A 21163-nucleotide genomic window follows, 5' to 3' on the forward strand; every position below is an offset into this window, starting at 1 on the left:
TTTTGTTCTCCTTGAAAATGTTTCTGTGTATTCAAATGAGTTTTTCGTTTTGTTTTGTTTTTTTAAAATGTGCAACTCACTCTGCCTGTGCAGTGTGTTTCAGTGTCTGATTATCGCTACATAAAACTTTTTATCTGTTGTGTTTGTTGTTGGTTTTCCTGCTTTCTCTCTTGGGCTTTCCTCTGCAGAAATCTGATTACAGATGGGATCATTAGGCCGGTATGGGTACACCCACTGTGTAGGCCTTCACACAGAGCTCTCATACCATCTCTAACCATTCTTTCTTTTTCCTATTATTAAAATTTACTGGCTTGGCTTGTCTTTCATTTGTTTTCTGCTCACAATACAAACACATATATCTCACTCATACATTCATCACCACAGTCACAGAAATTTCTATTCCTCGCACCACATGCTCATTATCTTTTGTCTTCATCTTTATCTTTGCAGCTAGAGCTAGACTAGCATACTTTTATGTGATGCTGTCGGTGCAGTTCTAACCAATTACTACTGTAAAGACAGCTGTAATTACAGAGTAAATGCAGTTAGAAAGAGAAAAGGGCACATGTGCAATGTGTGCAATGTGTTTACTCATTTTTTTTGTTCTCTGTACTTTCCCCTCATAAGATAGAGCTTATGTTTTGGGCATCTTCTACCTTAACTATTGAGCTTTGTGAGCAGAAATACTAGAAAAACACCCCTCCACCACTGTAGTAACAATACCTTTATGACTCGTGTCCATTTTGTTTACTTCTTTCTTTAATTTACTTCATTCATGCATTTATCTGTTCATCGTTTCATTTATTGTGTTGATTTAATTTCCATACCCTGCTTGGCTCCACATTCTAACAATACATTATGAGCAGGTGCACAGAAACATAGTTAGGCACACACACACACACACACACACACACACACACACACACACTTCAAAGGACTTACTTGTTTCCCTCGTCTTTGTCTACATGTCATATTCTATGTGACTTATCGACTTATTTTTTCAGATATCTGTGTCTGTTATTTCACTTAAGGAAAATTATAACATTATATTATAACAAAAAAATTAGGGAAAAAAGAAAGAAGAAGAAAATCAAAAAGAAATGATCAAATCATGCAAAGTCGGTGTCTGTAAATTACATGTTATGAGCTCACTTTCACTGTCCAGGTCTCTCTGCTATCAGGAAAAAAAATCTCTTGGGAAATTGAAAGGTCAAAGGACAATACCTTAACAATACACAAGTCTTTGAAAAGAAGGCAGGCATACTTTTTGTGGTGTGCAATTGCCAGGTAATTTAGAATTTTGCCACTCCTTTATTCAGCCTCATGAAAAAAAGTCTAGCAATTAGAGCCACTGCAGAAAAAAAAAGCAGAAAAACCAGTTTACAGATGTAGGTTAATATTGCATGTTATTCTGAGAAGCATTTTTAAATGTTTCTCAGAATAAAAGGAGGTGGACAACAATAATTTCAACTATAAATAAAGCCCCATCTTTCAAATTCACACCTCTAACTAAAGATGAAGAAAGAAACCTCAACTATTCTACCGACAGCTTTACATTACAGCTTGTCTGTATATCTTTTGGAGGTCCGACTGCAGCTACTACATTGTTTTTTAATAGCTTGTTCCTGTATGAATGAATGTGTGTGTGAGTGTGAGTCATCTATCATTCATTTACAGGTTAGCCACTGCAAACTTACAGCTTTTATGAAACAAAGACAGGGAAGACAAAGCACAGAATGCATACTGTGATGTGTCATTCATGCTTAAGCTCTAAATGATCAATTAAGCATAAAAAAACAGCATTACCTGCCCTTTGCTTCTGACAAAACCTGATAATCCTCTTAGCAGCTTCTCACTTTGTATTGTCATCAACTATGGCCAACGACCTGTCATGCTATCAGCAGGTAAAGGGAAGTGTAGGGTGAGAGGAGGAGATGGGGGACGTCATATTATTATGGTGGATGTAATCTCAGGCATCGGCAGCAAAGCAAATCATATTCGTGGAATATCTGGTAATACAAGTTGTTAAATAACATAAGAGGTTATCATTTCCACAAGAATGTTTCCTACTGGTTAGCTGATGTTGTTTCTCCAGGTATTAGACTACAAGAAATCATTTTTATTGTTTGTCACCTGCCTGGCTATGAGAAAATTGAACCAGAAAAGCAAGAGTCACTGATGGCAGCTTGACAGCAGCTGGAATATATCTCTCGCAGGTAGTAAGCAGAGTGTGATCATAATGGAGGTATGTTTTTGTAGGTCAACTCCCAAAAATATGCATTATGCATTTGACTTTTACTTTCACCTCTCCCCTTTTCAAACCACACATAAGAGGAAGAAAGCCAACAGACTATATAAGGAAATGCTCTATATTTTGTGTAGGGGTTCCAAACTGAAACGGTCTTGCTGCTCTTATCAGTATACACTAGATCCATCAAGGAACCAAAATATTATGTTTAATGTTGAAACAGTTGTTCGCACTAACATTCCATATCTGCAATCACTCAACATCATGACATTTTCCTTATCAAAAAGCTTAGCTTCAGATTATTTATGATCATCTAATCTCTAGAATTAAGTCATGCAATTGAAACACTGAGACTGGAACTGCCCAATCAGTGACTCTTACCTAATTTGCTCTAGAGATGTGTGAAATCTGGTTACTTCTTCCAACTTCAGAAATAATTTATTGTGTTTGTGATATGTTCAATAGTTCTACTCCATGCATTTATAAAAATCAACACAGTATGTTAAAAGGTCTCATGCCATCTTACTTTCCTCTAACAAATTGTGTCTCAATTGCTAAAAGTCTGCCAGAGGCATCCCCTTGTCTTATGTTCAGCAACAAGTATATCACTGAGTGTGTATCTGTTTACTCAACACCAGTGGATGTATGTTCTCCTCAACTTAGATTATCAGCTTATACAGTGCAGGAAATAATTATGTGATTCCCTGCTGAATTTGTAAGTTATGTTCACTTGCAAAGAATTAAACACGCTCTCATTTTTATGGTAGTTAACTTTAGAAAGAGAGATAGTCAACTAAAAATACTTCTCCCAAAAAAAACACATTACATAAAAGTTGATTTGCATGTCACTGACAATGACTAAGTATTAGAGCCCCAAGCAAAACATGGCGTAGTACTTGGTGGAAAAACCCTTGTTGACAAGCACAGCAGTATGACTGATCTCGATGCTGGTCACCAGGTTTGCGCCCATCTCAGGAAGGATTTTGACCACTCCTCTTTACAAAAACTCTCAATCTTGAAGGTTTCTTGTCTGCCACTTGGCAACTCTCTCCACAGATTTTCACAGCAATGACCTTAATTTTCTTCTTTGGCCTCTCCTTTATTCCCATGGTATGTTTTGGGTCATCGTCAGGCTGGAAGACCCACCCACAACAGATCTTAAGTACTGTGGCTGAGAGGAGGTGGTTCTCATCCATTTTTTCACAGTACATGGCCCTGTCCATTTGCCACTCAATGCAGTTAAAGTTGTCATGCAGACTTAGTAGAAAATTAGCCCGAAAGCATAATATTCTGTGGGTCTTTGATCTTGCCCATTGTGCTGGATAGGTTGGACTGGAAGAAATAAATTCTGTGGACAGATGTGCTTTACACACATAACTAATTGCTATCAGGAGTATCCGGAACTACAGTAATTGACTGATTTATTGTAATCTGTGTGTCACATGGGCACACACTAGCAAGCACCTGAAGGCCCCATATATTGTAAGATTATACTGTACTTTATATTGCACAATAGGAAATCCAAAGTTCAAACAAAGCAGTAAATGAGAAGTGGTTGACATACATAAAACAGTATTTATCCAATGATAGTCACAGCAATTTTCATGACCCTTGAAGCAAGGTGGTTTTTCATTTGATTAATTTATACTGCTAAAGGCATTGTCACCATTGACTGTAGTTTGAAGTTTTTGCTTTAGCTACAGTTAAACCTAGCTGTGAGCTCCAGAAACCCACTGTGAACTAACTCAGTCATTTCAACCTTTTAAGGACAAAATACACAATATGTCAGTTTCGTGTTTACAGCTTGTTTTCACTGCCCTCAGGGACCAAAGTTGGGATTATCAGGTCTGATTATCGTCCAAATTTCCCATTTTTGGCCACATAATTGGCACGTAGCAGGAAACAGTCCATTTCAGACACGGCATTACTAGTAGAAATACTCCATTTGGTGAGGGTGCTGCCTGTACAGAATATGAGGAAGGTAGATCACATTATGGCTACTCACTGTGGTAACGTTCCAGTAAATTCACATCATATGGACTTTTCAATCCACTTTTTCAATTCAATTGACATTTTTAAATTCACTACATGTATGAAGATTTTTTTTAAATCATAACTTGTATGGTACTAAATATTCCAGATGGTATCACCTTTCAAAAAACAGGAACCTGGAATCATATATGTCCCATTACTGCTTTATTGGTCATCACAGACCAGCCGATTAACGTGCATGACTGCCAACAGGGCTGATAGCCTGCATCCCTTTCACGTCACTGCATTTTATTGGCAGGATGTTTCACTACAAAGCCTAAGTTAGAATATCAGCTAATTTCAGGATCAAACTTCATTGCGAGCAAAATTATTAAGGGAATCAAAGGCCAGACATCGCCCAGAAAACACAAATTCCCATCAGTGGCTGAATAAAGGCATTTGTAACTGCCATCTAGCAGGGGTGTTGGTGCACTTGTTATGTATGCTTGATGCACATTTCTCCTCAGCAGCTCTGTTTATAGCATAACCTACACTTTCACAGTGATATGTACAGTACAGGGATGTTAAACAAACACCATATGCATCAATAATTAACTCTCAGTAATCTTATCAGCCTAGTTTTAAACCATTTCAAGAGCTTGATGGGCTTGAAAGAGTAATGGGAGAAAAAGACCAAAGTAACCATGTGTGCAGAACATAGCAAGTGTAGTGCATTGATCATGTGATTTGACTAGAAAATGGTGTTAGTGTAACTTAGGGCATGAATTAAGTATAGTTTCAAAAACACAACACAACTCCAATTCCAAATAAGATGGGATGCTATGTAAAATAAAAATAAAACAGAATGCAATGATTTACATAAACCCACTTCTTTTCAAATTCACAACAGAATACAAACATGTCAAATGTTTAAACGGTGAAAATGCAGGAAGAGACAATTTAAAAAAAGAATTTTAAACTTGAGTTTGACAGCAGCTAACAATCTCCAGAAAGTTTGGAGTTCCCTCTGTAAACATCTTTTTTGTTATACTTGTCCCAGCTTTTTTTTGAGGTTATATATTGTTGCCATCAAATTCAAAATCACCTTAGTTTTAATAAAAACTGTATGTTTTCTCAGGTTAAACATGTAATAAATTTCAGTGTCACAATTTTTTGGAATTGGGGCTGTAAAGAACCCCCAAAAAACCTATAATCATGTGAGTGAGACAAGAAAGCAGGTATCACTTATCACAAAAAAAAGAAAAAAAAAAGGATGAGGCTCACTTTTCCATTGGGAAGAATAGACTCTGACGAAAGGCAAGATGGTACAGCAGAATGGGGGGGGGGTTGTACTATGAAAAGTTTCTCAGAAGATTATTGAAGTTTTTTTTTTTAATATTTCACAGCCAATCTGCAGGAGCCGGAAGTCTGGTTAGTTGTATGGGCTAAAATACATGTATGTATAACTAATGTTAATCATTTCAAATGTCTTATAGGTGTTACTTTGAAAGTAAGGCTACCGGCATGATGCAAAAAACTATGGCTTGGTCCTGAATCAATATGCCCTTCCTAAAAATAAATAAATAATAAATACAGACATAAAAATATATCATATAATGTAAGATTGTACTGTACTTTAAAGTTCCTAATTTGTGCAGTATAAAGTTCCAACAAAGTAGTAAATGAGAAGTGGCTGAAATACATAAACCACTATTTACCTAATGACAGTCACAGTAAGTATCATGACCTTTGAAGTAAGGTGGTTTTTTATTTGATTAATTTATACAGTATGGGCGCTGTCACTGTAGACTGTAGTTTGAAGACCTGATGTCTCATTGATAATTAGCTGCAGATTAGCTCAGCTGTGAGCTCTAAAAACCAACTTGGGAAGAAGGGGAGGTTCCTGTTCCCCCACCATCAGAAACATACTAGGTCATTGTGCCCTTGATTAATGCTCTGGCAACTCACTAATCCTTCTTTACACATTAGATGGGGCTTACAAAAAGGAAATTTATTTATTTATTTATTTAAAAAAAAATCTATTCAGACAATTGGAAAATAATTGTGTCCCAATCAGGAAATCGGAGGACACACCTACTGTACATGCAAAAAAAAAAAAAAAAAAAAAAAAAAGTCTAGCAATCACCTTAAGGCACCATATAGTTATACTGCACAAATAAGTAACTCCAAAGTTCAAGCAAAGTAGTAAATGTGAAGTGGCTGAAATACATAAACCATTATTTACCTAATGATAGTCACAGTAAGGTGTCTTTTCTTTTAATTTCACTATTTTTTTTTATGCTTAAACATGCAAATTCAGTAGTTATCTTATTGTGTATTCATTTGCATGAATTTCCAACAGACAAAGTATAGCAAATTAAACGCCTCAATGCACATTTTGAACATTTTCTTTTCACTATCCTAAAATGTTACGGAACAAGTACATGGGAAAAAACCCACTCTGTCTGCCTGCCATGTCTCACCAAGTTCAAGCTTGAATTGCCTATCCTTGTACAGCACATCATTAGAGCCAGAACAGTCAGGGTCCACATGAAGGCTTTTGCACGAAGCCAGCTCAGTTCAAGGACATGCTGAGGCCAACTGTCCATCATACAGATAAACATGTCCCAAAACCTTCCTCACCAGCCTCCTTTTAAGTCACTTTTCTGACTATATTAGATAGCTAGACATTCAGCAAGATTGCTTAAAAAACAGTTCTAGATCGCAATAAACAGGAAATAAACAGGCAATGGTTTAAGGTCACAGTGTTAAACAAACCTGAAAGTGGGTACATGTACGTGTAAGCATTTTTTACTGTCCATGCAAAAAACCTTTGCAAAAAGACTAATGCCAAGGTGTGTATGAAAGTCATTCTTTGATACTAGTACATACTAGAAAGGCATCCTGTCTGATTGGCATGATTTCTTATACATAAGGAATCACTCAGTGTTATTACAAAAGCTAAAGCAAGCTCACACATGCATCAGTGGTTGCAAGAAAATCATGCACAACTGCACACAGTGCATTCTGACTCCCATTTCAAAATGAGGACACCGCTGTTTGAGGGAAAAAAAAAAGATTTTATGAAAAGCCCCACAGTACACAAATAACTGATGATGTTGTTTTATAATGATCCCGGGGTAATCCGTTGTTAAACATTAAAGTACTTTGGCTGAATGGGTCTTCTAAATATTAGAGATGTAGAGGTCTGACCAGGCCATGACTTACTCCTCCCTGAAGCAGATAAACAATAAAGGCTTCTGTCGATTTTGAAATACTCTGCATGCAAGTTCTTATCCTGAAAGCAGACTGCTTAGAAATCACAGGAAATTGTGCTCTCATTTTTTAAATATTTATCATGTACAGACCTCTGACAAAATAAAGGAAATAATCTGTTACGCTGTAGGGGTAATTTTTTGGCACAGTTTTGATCCACCTCTCCCATAAGGGCTGAAGCCTAAACACAAACCAAATTTCTGACTAATTAACGTTATCCTGAGGAAATAATTCAATTCCCCGACTCCACAACACAAGGGGTCAATGAATGGTTTGTGGAGTATGAAATGAGGAGACACATATGTTGTGCCCTTTACAGTCATCAGATCTCAATCCATTTTAGGACCTGTGTGAGATTTTTTACTGAGAAGACAGTGAAGACATTGTATAGACAGTGTCCATCACAAATACTAGATGTACTTTGGAAGAAAGTTGCTCAGTCTTTAGAGAAGAGATCCAGAGACTTGGAACACTAAACCTCTTCCTGCAGCATGTGGTGCCCCTTAGCATGCCACTTAGGTTTCCCTTAATTTACCACCCCCATTCTCTCTGTGTGCATACGTTTTAAAGTACTGATGCAAGTTACAAAAGGTCACATCCATCAATACTCTTTGAAGCCTCTAATGTTTTTTTTCTTCCCTTCAGCTGATGTATTGAGTTGAGTAACTGCATCACGGACCTCTCTTGCTGAACAAGACAAGCTATTTCCTGAAACGAGTCTGTTTCACAGTTTGTGGTTCCTATGCTTTAATATGAGGCAAGACAGTGACTGCAGAAAACACAGAAAAAACGACAAACAAACATTTACAGATTCAGTAGACTATGTTTCAGACATATAATAGTCAACATAAAAGCTGAAAGCTTAAGTATCGTTTCTATATATACTAAGCAGAAAAGATGTATGTCGGTCTACAGCAGTAAGCAGAAGCATGTTGCCGGTATGAACCTAGTAGGTTTTCGACATTCAATCGGCGTTGGTAAAATGTGATCAATAACAGTATTGTTCATATACTGCACTTTATATGTAAGCCTTTACCATGTAGCTCCATGCAAGACACTATGTAACCACCGGTGTCACCCTGACAACATGAGGCTTCGTCCAGCAGCGTCTTGTAGGAACACTGGGAGGTGACCATGAATCCTTAAAAGTACCACTGAAACCATTTCTTCCTTGATATCAATGCCGAACTGATGAAAATGTTATCTCTCTATTAAAAATCATTTAAAATGAAATGTAACAACATGTGCCATTCCGTGAGTAAGAACAAACATTTAATAATTGTCAGATGCTTGAAGGGAGTTCTCTGTTCCCCTCCTTTAACACAGCATAAATTAAAGATTCCCACGTGGCAAACTGACAGCTCAAAGGTGACTTCTCACCTGACCACCAGGGGTAATGTTGCCGGGCAGGAAGAAGGCTCACCTGACTAGCCGCACCTCGAAGACCCCAGCAGGTAACTTTCTCCTTCTCGCCAGGAAAAGAGAATAAAAGAAAAAAAAGAAAGTCAGATTTACCTTTTTTCCCCACCCGCTGCTGGAAACCTCCAAGGTATTTATCCTTATTCAACTCATGTCAGTTAAACGGTGTGGCTGGAATTACAAAACAGCAACAGTTGAACACATCGATTGCAATTTCTGGCTCTGACAGACTTCCTCCTCCTCTCCCTTTTAGCATCAAATATCAGCTATGACACAACAAAGCCGCTTATGGGCTTTTCAAAATAAAAGCTCTTCCGAGGACCGCGTGTACTGTCCATCTGCACATTAAAGGAGAAAAAAATAATACATGGGTATTTTGAAACATATTTTTACAGAGGTTATCTGCATTTCTGTAAGTTGGCTGCAACGTGTAGGCTATGTAAGTCTTTTTTCTTTTCTTCTTTTTTAAAAGACAGATCTTTTGTCTTTTTTATGAACTCAGTATTTTAACAAAATTATCCGAAAACAGAGTAGCAGTACACTCTCTGTAAAATAAAAACTGTTCAATTTACAAGTTTACAATTTTACTTAATTAAAATAATGCGTATTTTCCGGTTGAGTATTACCGTAGCTAACTTAACTGGTCTGAGTAATCACTGCCATACCAGAAAAGAACATATCTGACATTTGTGATATCAAACTAACAGCCTATTTTAAAGTATTTGTATTCAGCAGTGAAACATATATTGAATGTCATTTTACATTCGTTTTGTTCGTGTAACACACCCCGAAATTCACACTAAAATAAAATGTGGTTATGGTTGTGGTTAAGTGTGTCAAAAACTTGAAATGACTTCAGACTACAGCAAAATGTATGTGCAGATATGTTTAGGTGAAGATGCATTCATCTTACCGATACAGTAGGCTATAGCCACCATTAAAATAATAATAATTTTTATTGGCTAGGCTCATTTTTGGGGCAGCCTTTTGTGGATCTTAAACTAATCCTTCCCTCAAACATCTGTTTGCTCTCATAATTCCCATTAACCTTGGGACATTTAATCCGTCCCTCCACCCCCAGTGTACCGAGTAACTAATGTCATTGCCCATTGTGGATTTCTCTGAGCTAAAAAGAAAAAAAAGCTGCACACTTCTCATATGACTACTCTGTTCATTTACTCGTTTTTTATATTAACTGAATCGTTTTACCGTTTTTAAATCACAGTCATAACAGTCTCGCTTTAACTCTTATTTAATTGGAATATTGTAGTTAATCAACAAAGACAAAATACGAATATTAAGTACTTTACTGCTAATGTTTATGATTTTGCTATGTCTTTTGCTGCCAGCCCTAAATGCTTTTGAGCAGTTTCGTTTTTCTGTATTTTCACTTTTCACGTCGCTGCTGCAGTCCCATCAGCATCACAGCTTCTTTCACAGTTTTAATTTACAATTCATTGGCCTGGTGCAGCCAGAAACATAGAAACAATATCCCGTTCTAAAACCCTGCATCATGAATGTGTTTCAAAACTTTCACTTTGCACTTTTTTGTATGTCTTTCATTGCAGAGTCAAAGCTGTTACATTTTCCAACCATGCTCTCATTCAGTGGAAGCACTGTGGTTAGTCTTTTGCAGCTTTTGCTTCTCACCACATGCGCTACCTTGTACTTACCCACATGTTGCATTTTCTCAGGTTTAATCATCTTCTGCTCAGTCATAAAGTCATTCAGTAAATTCCCATCTCTCTGGAGGTAAGATTTCTCTCAGCACAAGAATTCAATGTGTCTCTTATTGTACGGATTCATTCAGTGCCATTAAAGTAATATTTACATTAACTGTCTTCATCCGTTTTTATCTCAGATATATATTTTTACATGAGTAAACGTATATTTTAAGGACCCCTAATCTCACAAAGACACATGGTCTTAAGTGTGTAACCATCATTAGGCACAAGTTACTTACTTAATAAAGACCAAAACAGATAAATACTCTATCAAAAGACACTGGTATGGGAGTCAAAGGTGCATATGACAAAAGATTTAAGAGCAAATTCCTCTAAAGAGTTCCTCTTTTTTTTCTGATCTATGACATCATGTTTTATCACCTAACACTATCAGCCGAGCAGGAGTTGATGTGCATGTGTTCAGCAGCTTTTTAAAAAGTTTCAGCAGTTTTATCTTTCTTTATAATGCATCCATTTTCCTAAATCATTTTTACAGGGATATATATATTTTAACTAAAGTAACTAAAGCTTATCTAGAGAGGAGTCGTCTGCTTTTCACATTTATTTGGGGGGTTTTGGGCTTTATTTGATAGTTTAACAGTGATGAGTAGACAGGAAAGAGGGGGAGAGGGTGCAGTGGAAAATACACAGCAAAGGTCTCCAGATCCGACTTGAACCCGGGCCACTACATTTCAGCTGTAAGGCATTCAGACACTTCCTCGACCAGTAACCTTTTTTTTTTTTAGAATTTTTCCTAAGCTAAGCTTTCTTCACAAAGCCAATTTATCTATTTATCTACAAAAGATACAAGTGGTTCTGTAGTGTAGCGTAGTGTTTAACCAGCAACATTTTGTTTGGCAAGCAAAAAGCTGCTGGTTAAATTCCAGCCAGAGACACAAATACCCTTTGGGATTGTACCAGGAAGGGCATCTGGCATAAAACTGCCAAGTCAAATATGCAGGCCTACCTGCTTTGGCGACCCCTTGTAACAAAGGAGCAGCTGAAAGTAGCTTTATCTAAGAAATGATGGGAGTTTCAGGGGACAAAGTGTGAAGCAAGGAAGATAAAACACACTGACAAAACTCTATAGTTACACCAAAAGTGATATATATTAAAGATACTATGTACAAAAAAGAGTGAAATGTTTTGGTAGTACATATACAAGTGTCCATGGCTTTTGATTTCAAATCTGAATGAAATATTGTATAATTTTGTGCACAATATAAAAACACACACAACATAGAAAACAGTATACTGCTTTGGCTGATATAAATACGTGTTTTTATAAAGAGGAGTAACAGAAATGATGATGTGGAGGGAGTATTGCTTTCACGATGGACTCATTTAATGGTTTTAAACCCTGAGAAGATTAGAAGTGAATCGATTGACACCTAGTAACTTTACCCACTCATGAACTTTGATTTTATGCTTTGTCTGTCTTCCATCCAGCGCCACAGTGCACTGCAAATGGAAATAACTGTACTCTGCTGTAACTGTACTGCATTTGGACCCAGATATTTAATCTGCAAAGCTTTAATTGTTTGTAAAAGAAGAAAATAAGATTAAATGAAGTACCACTGTAATTTCAGCTTTATCCAATCCAGAATGCTCAGACTAATGTCGCTCAACCCTTCTCAAGAAATTCTGAATAACCAAAACAACAGCAAAAAAATATTTAAAGCAAATTCAACAGAACACATCAATAAAAACCACATTTCATTTGCACAACAGTGTCCTTCCTGTTTTTTGCCCTGGTGCAGCTTCTCGATGTAGCTCCAGGCTCTATGTCACCCAGCTGTCCATTCGGATTCGCTTGACTGTCGGACTCTCCCTGCCCTCTGACCGACTCACAGGGAGCGAGTGGAAGTCAGGTCGCTGCTGCTCTTCCCGGTCACTGCAGCCCTCGTGAGAGCTGCAGGAGGAGCCAACGCTGTCAGAAGGGGACCGCCCCATCTCTGCTCGAGCTGATGAGGAGGCAGAGGAGTGATGATGAGGGTGAACATGTGGATGGGTCATGTACCCAGACTGGCTGAGGTGGTCGCGGGGTGGAGAGATTGGCTCAGCTTTGATGTTGATGTTATGATTGGTGCTGATGGGGAGAGTGGAGCTTCCTGACCTACAGACAGAGGAAGAGAAAATTTCAGGCTGTGACTCTGGAGTGAAGGTGCCATCTGGTGGTGACATGGCTGTAATCGGCCTGTAAACAGAAACGTTTTCTCTGGAAACTGTGGCTATTGAGTACATTTAACAATAATGTAGTTAAAGTAAAAAGTGGAGATAACTGTATTTCTTTTTTATGCTCTTTTAAACATCTACGTTACCACAGATTAAGAGGCCAGTATTGTACTTACAATTTGATTGATTTCATAGCTAGAGTCAAATGTGTCTAATAGACGTAACATATAGCAGATATGTTGAGATTATAAAATAGCTTTTCATTACATACATCACTCAAAAGTACATAACTTCATGGTCTTGCACAAAAGCAAAAATGTGAGATGTTTGAACCAGGATGGTTATTAAAAAAATGCCTCTTTATTACAGTTTTAGGGCAATAATCTATGTCATGGAATCTGTTATCATATATATTATATATATGTATATATTTATACATATTTGCATTTTTCCAACTCTGTGCATGCTGCTTCACTTTATTGCACACTGTATGATCAGGTAATTTTTAACTTTATGTCAACAACACAGTATGTCTGCACACAAAAAACAGTGTAAAGAAATGGTTAAACATTTAATCTGTAAATCATGAAGGGAGACAGTTTAACTGTGTCAGGCTCTTACCCCATGGAGCTCAGCTGCTGTTGCTCCCATGCTGCCATTGAGCTCAGAGAGGGCCCTGCAGCAGAGTTAAAGCCTGATAACTCTCCACTGTTCAGGGAGTAATCTGACAAAGACAGAAAGAGAAAGACTACATCCAACATCATGCCGATCAAAAAGCATTACACTTCTGTAAAAAGTCAAACATGACCTTTTTTAACAAAACTTGAATACAGTATAAACGCCGCACCACAACTTCTCTTACACTCTTGTTATGAGCTGCTAAGCTACCTGAAACTATTTCACTTTTAGTAATGTGCTGAAAATTTGTAAAAGTGAAACCAGAACTAACCCACTAGAGCCCTGTATTTGCCCACATGCACAGAGGCCTCTATACTTTTGTGACACAAGGTAGCTGAGAGGCTTTGAAAGTTGGTATGTTGTTGATGACTGGATTAAATCATTGTGTTTGAAAATACTTATAGTACACAACAACACAGAGAACTCTGTTGTGCAGCATTAGAAGAATATTTCAATACTATATCATTTGGCAATGATCACAGTGTTTTTAGTTAGTTAACTAACTTTAATTAGCTATTTCAGGTTGTTTTTTTTTATATATAACTGAATACAGACTTGATAGAGTGCTTTAAAAAAATAATTCTTAAAGAAAAAAAGTAATTTCCAACTAACTGCATTTATCTGTGGGATTTCGTCTGCCTTGCTAGAAGGCAGGGCTGTTATGTGCTGGGTTGTCTCAGGGGCATCTTTACACAGTCTGCACCTGGGGTCTTGTCTGGTGTGGTAGACCACAGCCTCTATGGATCTTGTACTTAGAGCTTGTTCCTGTGCTTCCATGATTAGTGCCTCTGTGATGTCTTTCATTCCAGCTTTGTCCAGACACTGGTAGGATTTCTGAATGTCAGCCACTTCTTCTATTGTTTATTGTTGTAGTTTTGTTCCATTTGACCACAATGAGAAAAAAACGCCCCATGTGAAACAATTACCCATCTCTTGTTTGATAAAAGTTTGTGCTAACTGCAATTTGTGGATACTCATGGAGACTTGTTGTTAGTAAGGCTCTTCCTTTACATCCAAACACCTGAGTCATTTTCATTTTACCTATATTCGCAGCCTTTACTCTTGTATTCCATCCCATATTGTTATGAAATCTCACAGCTGCAGTTTGTTATTTTTTCAGGGAATTCCTTACCATCAAGAACTATTAGAAACAATTCAGGCTAAAACTAAAACAAAAAAAGTTATTATTTTTCAAGCCGCTTAATAAGCTTGAAAACCTTCCAGTGTGACTGAACTAAAGCATTTCTGGATAGAAGAGTGGGTCAAATTGCCACCATGAATGCCAGAGACTGATCTCTAGATATCGAAACTATGCGGTTGCAGCTACTGCTGCTAAAGCTGGCAGTTTGGAAAGCTATTAGGCTCAGAGAGCAATTCATTTTTTTCACATTCCCTTTTTCACTTCCATCCAAATAGCATTTAAATCTAGCATTTTGTATTTTTTCAGGCTGCTGTTGCTTTATGTTATTTTTATTTTTAAGATCTAACAGTGTTTATGTTAAATGAATGGAATACACGCAAAAATCGAGGAAATTCTTTTAAAAATACAGTTGGTCAAACCATTATAAACTGTCTAAAAGAGCTGAAATTTAACACCACCTAATTAACTCAGCAATTTCATTAACCAATTAAAACAAACTGCAATGTACACTGTTTTCTTATTTGATTTTTTTTTTTTTTTTTTTTTTTTTTTGGCATACTGTAAAATATTGAGGTCAGCAGGGCTAAGGTAACTACAGAAACACAGCACGAATAGTAAAAAGAACTTACCGTTGTAGGCAGAGCCGATGCCAGCATAGACCAGACTCTGATGGGGTAGACTGGGTGTGGTGATAGAGACCACTGGTGTGGAAAGAGGCTGACTGGACTGACTGCTACTCATCCTTTGGTTATTCTGAAAACAAATAATAAACAAAGACATAAAGGCACTAAGTTCACTCATGAAATGTTAGTCTTCTCTTAGTTTGTCGCTTTTTGTGCTTAGATCGCAATTACAGTGTTCGCTAGAACTAGACTTGTAATGCCCCATTTTAACCACAAGATGTCAGTATAAGCTCACATCCCCTGTTTTAAAAACAAAACAAAAAAACAATCAGTTCAAAATATATATTTTTTGATTTCTTACACTTCCCATAGTGTGAGCAGAAGTTGCACATGAATTGAACAAGGATTTGCATTCTTCTCAACAAAACTGAATGTTTTGTAAAAACAGAAGTCTAACGGAAATCCACTAACCATTCAGAAACTGCAGTTAGTTTTTAAGATCCTTAGTTTAAAAAAAATATTTTTTGAATGTTTATTTTTAACCCAAGACTTGATAGTCTAATTTATCAGTCAGTTTCCTTTAATGACATGAAATCCTCTTTTTTTTCCAAAAAGCGATATCAGTGCAATTTATTTGGCTGTCTGCTTTTAAAAAAAAGACACAACTGAAATATCAACTGAATATCAGCAGGTAATTCTTTCTTAATTATTCATTGTCCTAAAATAGCCTATCGGTTCAGAACAGGTGGTTCATGAACTCAACTTATCACACTGAATTTAGGAGTTGTTTTTCGTTCATCTTTCAATCACGTCACCCTGAACCAGGTCATTCATTGCTCAGCAAACATAAAAACGATGGGTTAACCAACCCATACATGTCTCATTCCCTGTGTTTTCTATGGTGTCCTTGCATTTGTGGACTACAGATAATGCACTACAGAATCCAAGTTACAGCTATCATGGTAGTGAGTAGTGACGTTAGCAATGACACAGACATCCTGTTAAGACATGCAGACCTCCTCAGTTGTTTTTGCTTTGTTGTTTTCGCCTGTTTGTGCAAAACACACTAAACAAAGCATGCCGCTTACACTATCATGTACACACATGCATACAGGAGGAAGTGAAAGGCAGTTTCAAAATGATCGCACTGAGGAGGAGTTGTGAGACCACAACACAACATCTTTTGCTGGAGTGAATGAAAAGCAGAAAGAAAAATATGAGTGGCTTCTTGTGTTGGTTTAAACAGGGTGGAGGCATTAGCCGTATCATGGTTCGGTTCTTATAAGTGTTCCAGCTTCAAACGACTGCAAACCCATTCAGCACAGTTCCTGAAAACTAAATCAGACTCTGCCAGATTCTGTTTCCTGCAAACATGATGACAATAAATTATTTGTCACCCAGTCACCAATAATTGACAAACAGATAAGATCAACAGAATGATGAGGAATTATGATTACTTAATGTAGAATGAATGGCCGCTGATTCATCACTTCTCCAGAAGAAATTTAGTCACGCTGAATTTCAGTGACATTAATCACTATTAAAACTTTAAAAGCTACCTATAATGTGCTCTGAATTTGTAATCTAAATTATATTTAATATATTTATTTTACTATTAATTTCTAAATAGTCCGGATATTCTTTTCTTATATCGCACATGTGTGAAACTCTTCCTTTTTCTATGAAAAGACTTTGACATTAATTTCTAGAACAGTAGAAAATAGAAACTCATCTCCTTCTGCAATATGTAAAAATCCCCTGGAAACCACAACCAGTAGAATAATGGAGCTGGTCGGTCACCATAAAAAGAAAAATACAAAGAAAAGAGTGTCCGTTTCCATTGTTTACAAATTGTTACATCAGGTCTGAGCACAGTGTGGGAGGCAAGGGCAACAGTAGGAGAGTTAAGGGCAAATCAATAACTTCAGCGACCCGGCACAGCTGCAGAATGTGGAATCTTAAGAAAGGAAAACAGACTCCTTCTACAGTCTTCCGAGTCATCTTACACAACCATGAACTGGTGCTCTGATGTCATGTATATAAAGACCGTAAATTCATGTACCATGCAGCTTTTAAAGAACTTTTTTATGCCACGTTTCAAACTTGATATTATTTCTGCATTTCAGTTCTGCTGCTACTGAGTCTAAACAAGACTTGAGCTTCCATAAAGAATTTGCACTGCCCTCACAAAGAGGCATATGACTTGGCAACTTAGTCAAACGGTCAGTAGTCTTTTCAGATGAACAGGCTGTTGTTTTCCAAAACTTTGGGGTATAATTTTAACTAATAAGCTTTTACATTCAGTCTGAGTAAGGATTATGGGATGTGTCTGTGTGAACAAGTAAGGGTGCCAAGCGACACAGAAGTCACACTAAACTAATTTTAACTTCAATTTCTGCTAATACTGAAATGCCTAAAATTTTTTGTAGTAAAAAATATTAAACACGTTATAATTAACAGTGCCGACGCCAACCTTTGCTATCTTGCCTTCAAATCCATCCAAATGACCTCTTAAATGCCATGTTATGTCTTTGAAATAGAAACTCTTTTCTGTGTTAGTTTAAGCTGCTATTTAGCATGAACACCAATTTAGGTCATAGATTTTATGATGAGATATATACGCATTTAGTCGAATGTGTGACAAACCCTTCAGGCTAGTCTGTTGACTCAGCCTCTGAGTATAATGGGCGATTTTTTTTTTTTTTCAAAGCTTCTGGCATAGCCAGTGGATATCTGGGCTTTCTGAGGTTGCACTCCCCTTTTACTCTCCACACAGAAATTTTACCTAAAGCCTACTGCTACTGGTTAAATGCTAGTGTTTCCAAAAGAAAAAATCTGACAAGACGTGGACCACAAACAGAACTTTGTGCCTTGCCTATAGATTCTGCACATGCATATGTGTTTTAAAGAGATTACGGGAACCTTAAATGTAATCAAAAGAGTGTTAGTTCACAATAAGACTGAATCTTGTTGAGTCTACTGGAAGGAACTTTAAAGAGGTAGCAGTGAAGTCGGTCAAATGAGGCATGCAAGTTTTTGCCAGTATTGTCTGTTCTTCAAAGGAACTATGATTCCATCTGTAAAACCACCAACCATCTGCCCCAAATAGTGTCAAACCAATTGTTCTCAAAAGTTGTTGGCCCACTCTGTGGTAATCTGTGTCATATATTTACCCTGTTCATGCCTGACTCCAGCATCCCACAGGCTTAGAAAACACAATGTACTGTTCTGATTCTTAATAAAATCCAGACTCAGGAATCAAAAGTTCATGGTTTTATAGAGCTGTCTGTCAGCAGCTAGAGGACTCTTCCTTGTTCCAGTCAAAACTAAAACTACATTGCATGTTACAAGCTTGATTGTTGTTCTGTATTGGACCTAAATAAATAGGTAAAGCTTTAGGTAACATTTTTGAGAATATTACTCATCATAAAGGCTTTTTTTGTTTTGGTCTTAAATATAAGAGAAAACACACTTACCAGTGTTTGCATCATTCCTTTGCAGTGGGGGATGACGACCCGGAGGTCTGTCTTGCGGCTGGTAGGGACCATGCTGTTCCCATGAGGTGGAAGAGGAGGAGATTTTGATGGTATGATCTTTCCAAATCCATTCACTAAATACAGAAACGTGGAGGATGTTAAGAAGTGATGGTAATTCAATTCCAACTTTCACTTAAGTGTTGATTCTAGCTACTTTTTTGTAAGAACTTTGCAAAGGATATTTTTTTGTTAATGGAAAGTGTCATGCATATAGCACAAGTTTTAAATATTTAGAGCTTTGGAATGCACTTGAAAATGGAGTGGGGTATTACAGTCTCATGTATTAGATCCATTAAATCAACATGTCCACGGCCAAGTTCTGCATGCAGACTGGAGAAAGTACAGCTATATATTATACAGGAGATAATGATAAATAATTCATCTTTTCTCTCTCTTGGCATTACATAATGGCAGTGTTCCTGAGAAGGAGAGCACGGACATGGCAGGAGGGGTATTATGCAAGGACAGTTTGTAGAAAGGGTTGTGGACCAAAGCATAAGGGCAGAAGAGCAGCAACAAAAACCAGGAGGAATGAAACTGAGGTGCAACCAGGCTCCTGGAAGAACACATCCCTACACTGGCCTTAGCTGACCAATAATAAATCCATCACCATCCTACATCAACTCCCACTATTTTAAGAAGCACTAAAAGAACCTCAGAGGAGCCATGAACTAATTATCAGAACAGAAAGCAGAAAAATGATGTTTATTTCTGTGGAATTTCTTTCTTATATTTCATTCTTTGTAATTTATTGGCTAATTTTAATCCCTTAAGGCCTCTAGAAAAAAATCAAGAAAACAAATAACCATTTGTTCGAACAGATCACACACAGTTAACACATGCAGCTGCTCACATGGGATCACAAGCAAAACAAGCTTGCAAAGACTGCTCCACATGCAGGGAGTTGTGTTTGTGCGTATGCAGTATACATGTCAGAGCATGTTTGTTAAATTCCTGTTGGATACATACCAGTCGGTCCAGATCCATTTTGCAGAGCCAGCTCGGAACTGCCCTGCAGGCCACCTGAGGATAAACACAACACACTCGTTAGGATTCGTTATTACATTTTTCTCGCATTTAATGTTCTGTAATCACTAAGACCCACTCTGCATGCATCCATCTTTTAATCTTATTAGTAAGATTTTAAATAAGATTGCAGCTTTAAGTAAGATTACTTTAGATCGTTCACTTTCCATCTGCTCAAATGTATTTTCACCAGCAGGGGCTTTTTATGTGACATACTTGAAGAACAATAACAGTCAAACTGTTGTTTTATCAGATACGCTGTCTTCAAATCAATGTTAAAAAATAAATAAATAAATTGGAAATCAGTAATTCCTCCTGCGCAGAATGTTTGCATGGCTCTTCTCCTGCATCTCCATTAAAAACTACTATGCTGTCTAATTAAAATACATAGTTTTCTACATGGTCGCTCTTCTACTCATAATTCTAAGGCTTATCTGGACATCCTTGCACACATTCATTTTCATGTCTCCTCTGAGTTATTGTCATCGGCTCAGTGTGCAGTTTAACAGTAATTTTAGTTACCAAAGAACAACACAAAGCTCATATTACTCACCTCCAGCACTCGGGGGTCTTTGTGAAGAGTTTATGTTTCTGTGGAGGTGCGTGTGAGGTGAGGAGAGGATCCCACCGTCAGCCAAAGCTGCTGTGGCTGCAGCTAGTGCCTGGGAAGTTGCCCCTCCTCCTCCACTGTGACTGTAGGCCATGCTGCCTGGTGCTACATGCATGAAGTGCTGTTGCTGCTGCTGCTGCTGGCCTGTGGACTAAGAAGGCAGCAAGAGACAAAAAGAGCCGATCAATGTTAAAATGAAATACATGAACTGGTAAAATGCAATTGTCTTTTATCATTTTTATTGTCTTCATCTTTGTGTCTGTGAGCATGATCAGACATATTATCACCACAGACTGTGGATGGAGGATATAATGATTGGAAGGTTCTTACTTAATGACCCTACAGAGAAAAGCCAGCATGATACAGTCACTAAACAAAATGTTGAAAACCACCAAAAAAACAAACAAACCATCAATGCAACTTACAATTTTATGAGTCTTCATCATGTTGTCAAACTCCTCATTAATCTTCTTGTATTTTTCTTCAGTATTAGGAGTGAGAACATAGGATGCCTCAGCATCAGGGCTGTCGCAGCCTCTGTGTTCCTTCTTGTTAAGGGCCTGTAGGTGAAATAGTTATAAAGGAGTAACATTTAAAAAAAAAGGAAAAACTGGTAAGCATTGGTTAAAAAACAAACAAACAAAACCTTTTCACCACCAGTTCTTTAGTAAAAGGTTAAAATTAGTAAAAACATGCATTTTAATGAACATTTCCCCTGATAATCTGATTGTTGAGA

At 37.4% G+C, this 21163-nt stretch overlaps 2 protein-coding genes across 6 annotated transcripts in view; both read right to left on the reverse strand.

The window, feature by feature from the left end:
- The window catches only part of mctp2b (multiple C2 domains, transmembrane 2b), a 42315-nt gene extending 33147 nt beyond the window's left edge, over window positions 1-9168 (reverse strand). For 2 of the 3 annotated variants that reach the window (XM_019360874.2, XM_005447717.3), the window contains exon 1: window positions 9011-9168. The gene's annotated coding sequence lies outside the window, so the exon portion shown is untranslated. The remainder of the gene's footprint in view (window positions 1-9010) is intronic. The other variant, XM_005447718.3, reaches the window with a different exon arrangement.
- Window positions 9169-11688: 2520 nt separating this feature from the next.
- LOC100700960 (myocyte-specific enhancer factor 2A) overlaps window positions 11689-21163 on the reverse strand; it is a 47490-nt gene continuing 38015 nt past the window's right edge. For all 3 annotated transcript variants that reach the window (XM_005447715.4, XM_019360901.2, XM_005447716.4), the window contains exons 4-10: window positions 20853-20987; window positions 20371-20578; window positions 19761-19814; window positions 18732-18865; window positions 15262-15385; window positions 13435-13537; window positions 11689-12754 (exon numbers count right to left, since the gene is read on the reverse strand). In XM_005447715.4, coding sequence (XP_005447772.1) covers window positions 12421-12754; window positions 13435-13537; window positions 15262-15385; window positions 18732-18865; window positions 19761-19814; window positions 20371-20578; window positions 20853-20987 — 1092 coding nt within the window. In that variant the 3' untranslated portion in view covers window positions 11689-12420. The remainder of the gene's footprint in view (window positions 12755-13434; window positions 13538-15261; window positions 15386-18731; window positions 18866-19760; window positions 19815-20370; window positions 20579-20852; window positions 20988-21163) is intronic.

Source organism: Oreochromis niloticus, linkage group LG1 (genome assembly GCF_001858045.2).
Source record: "Oreochromis niloticus isolate F11D_XX linkage group LG1, O_niloticus_UMD_NMBU, whole genome shotgun sequence".
NCBI lineage: Eukaryota > Metazoa > Chordata > Actinopteri > Cichliformes > Cichlidae > Oreochromis > Oreochromis niloticus.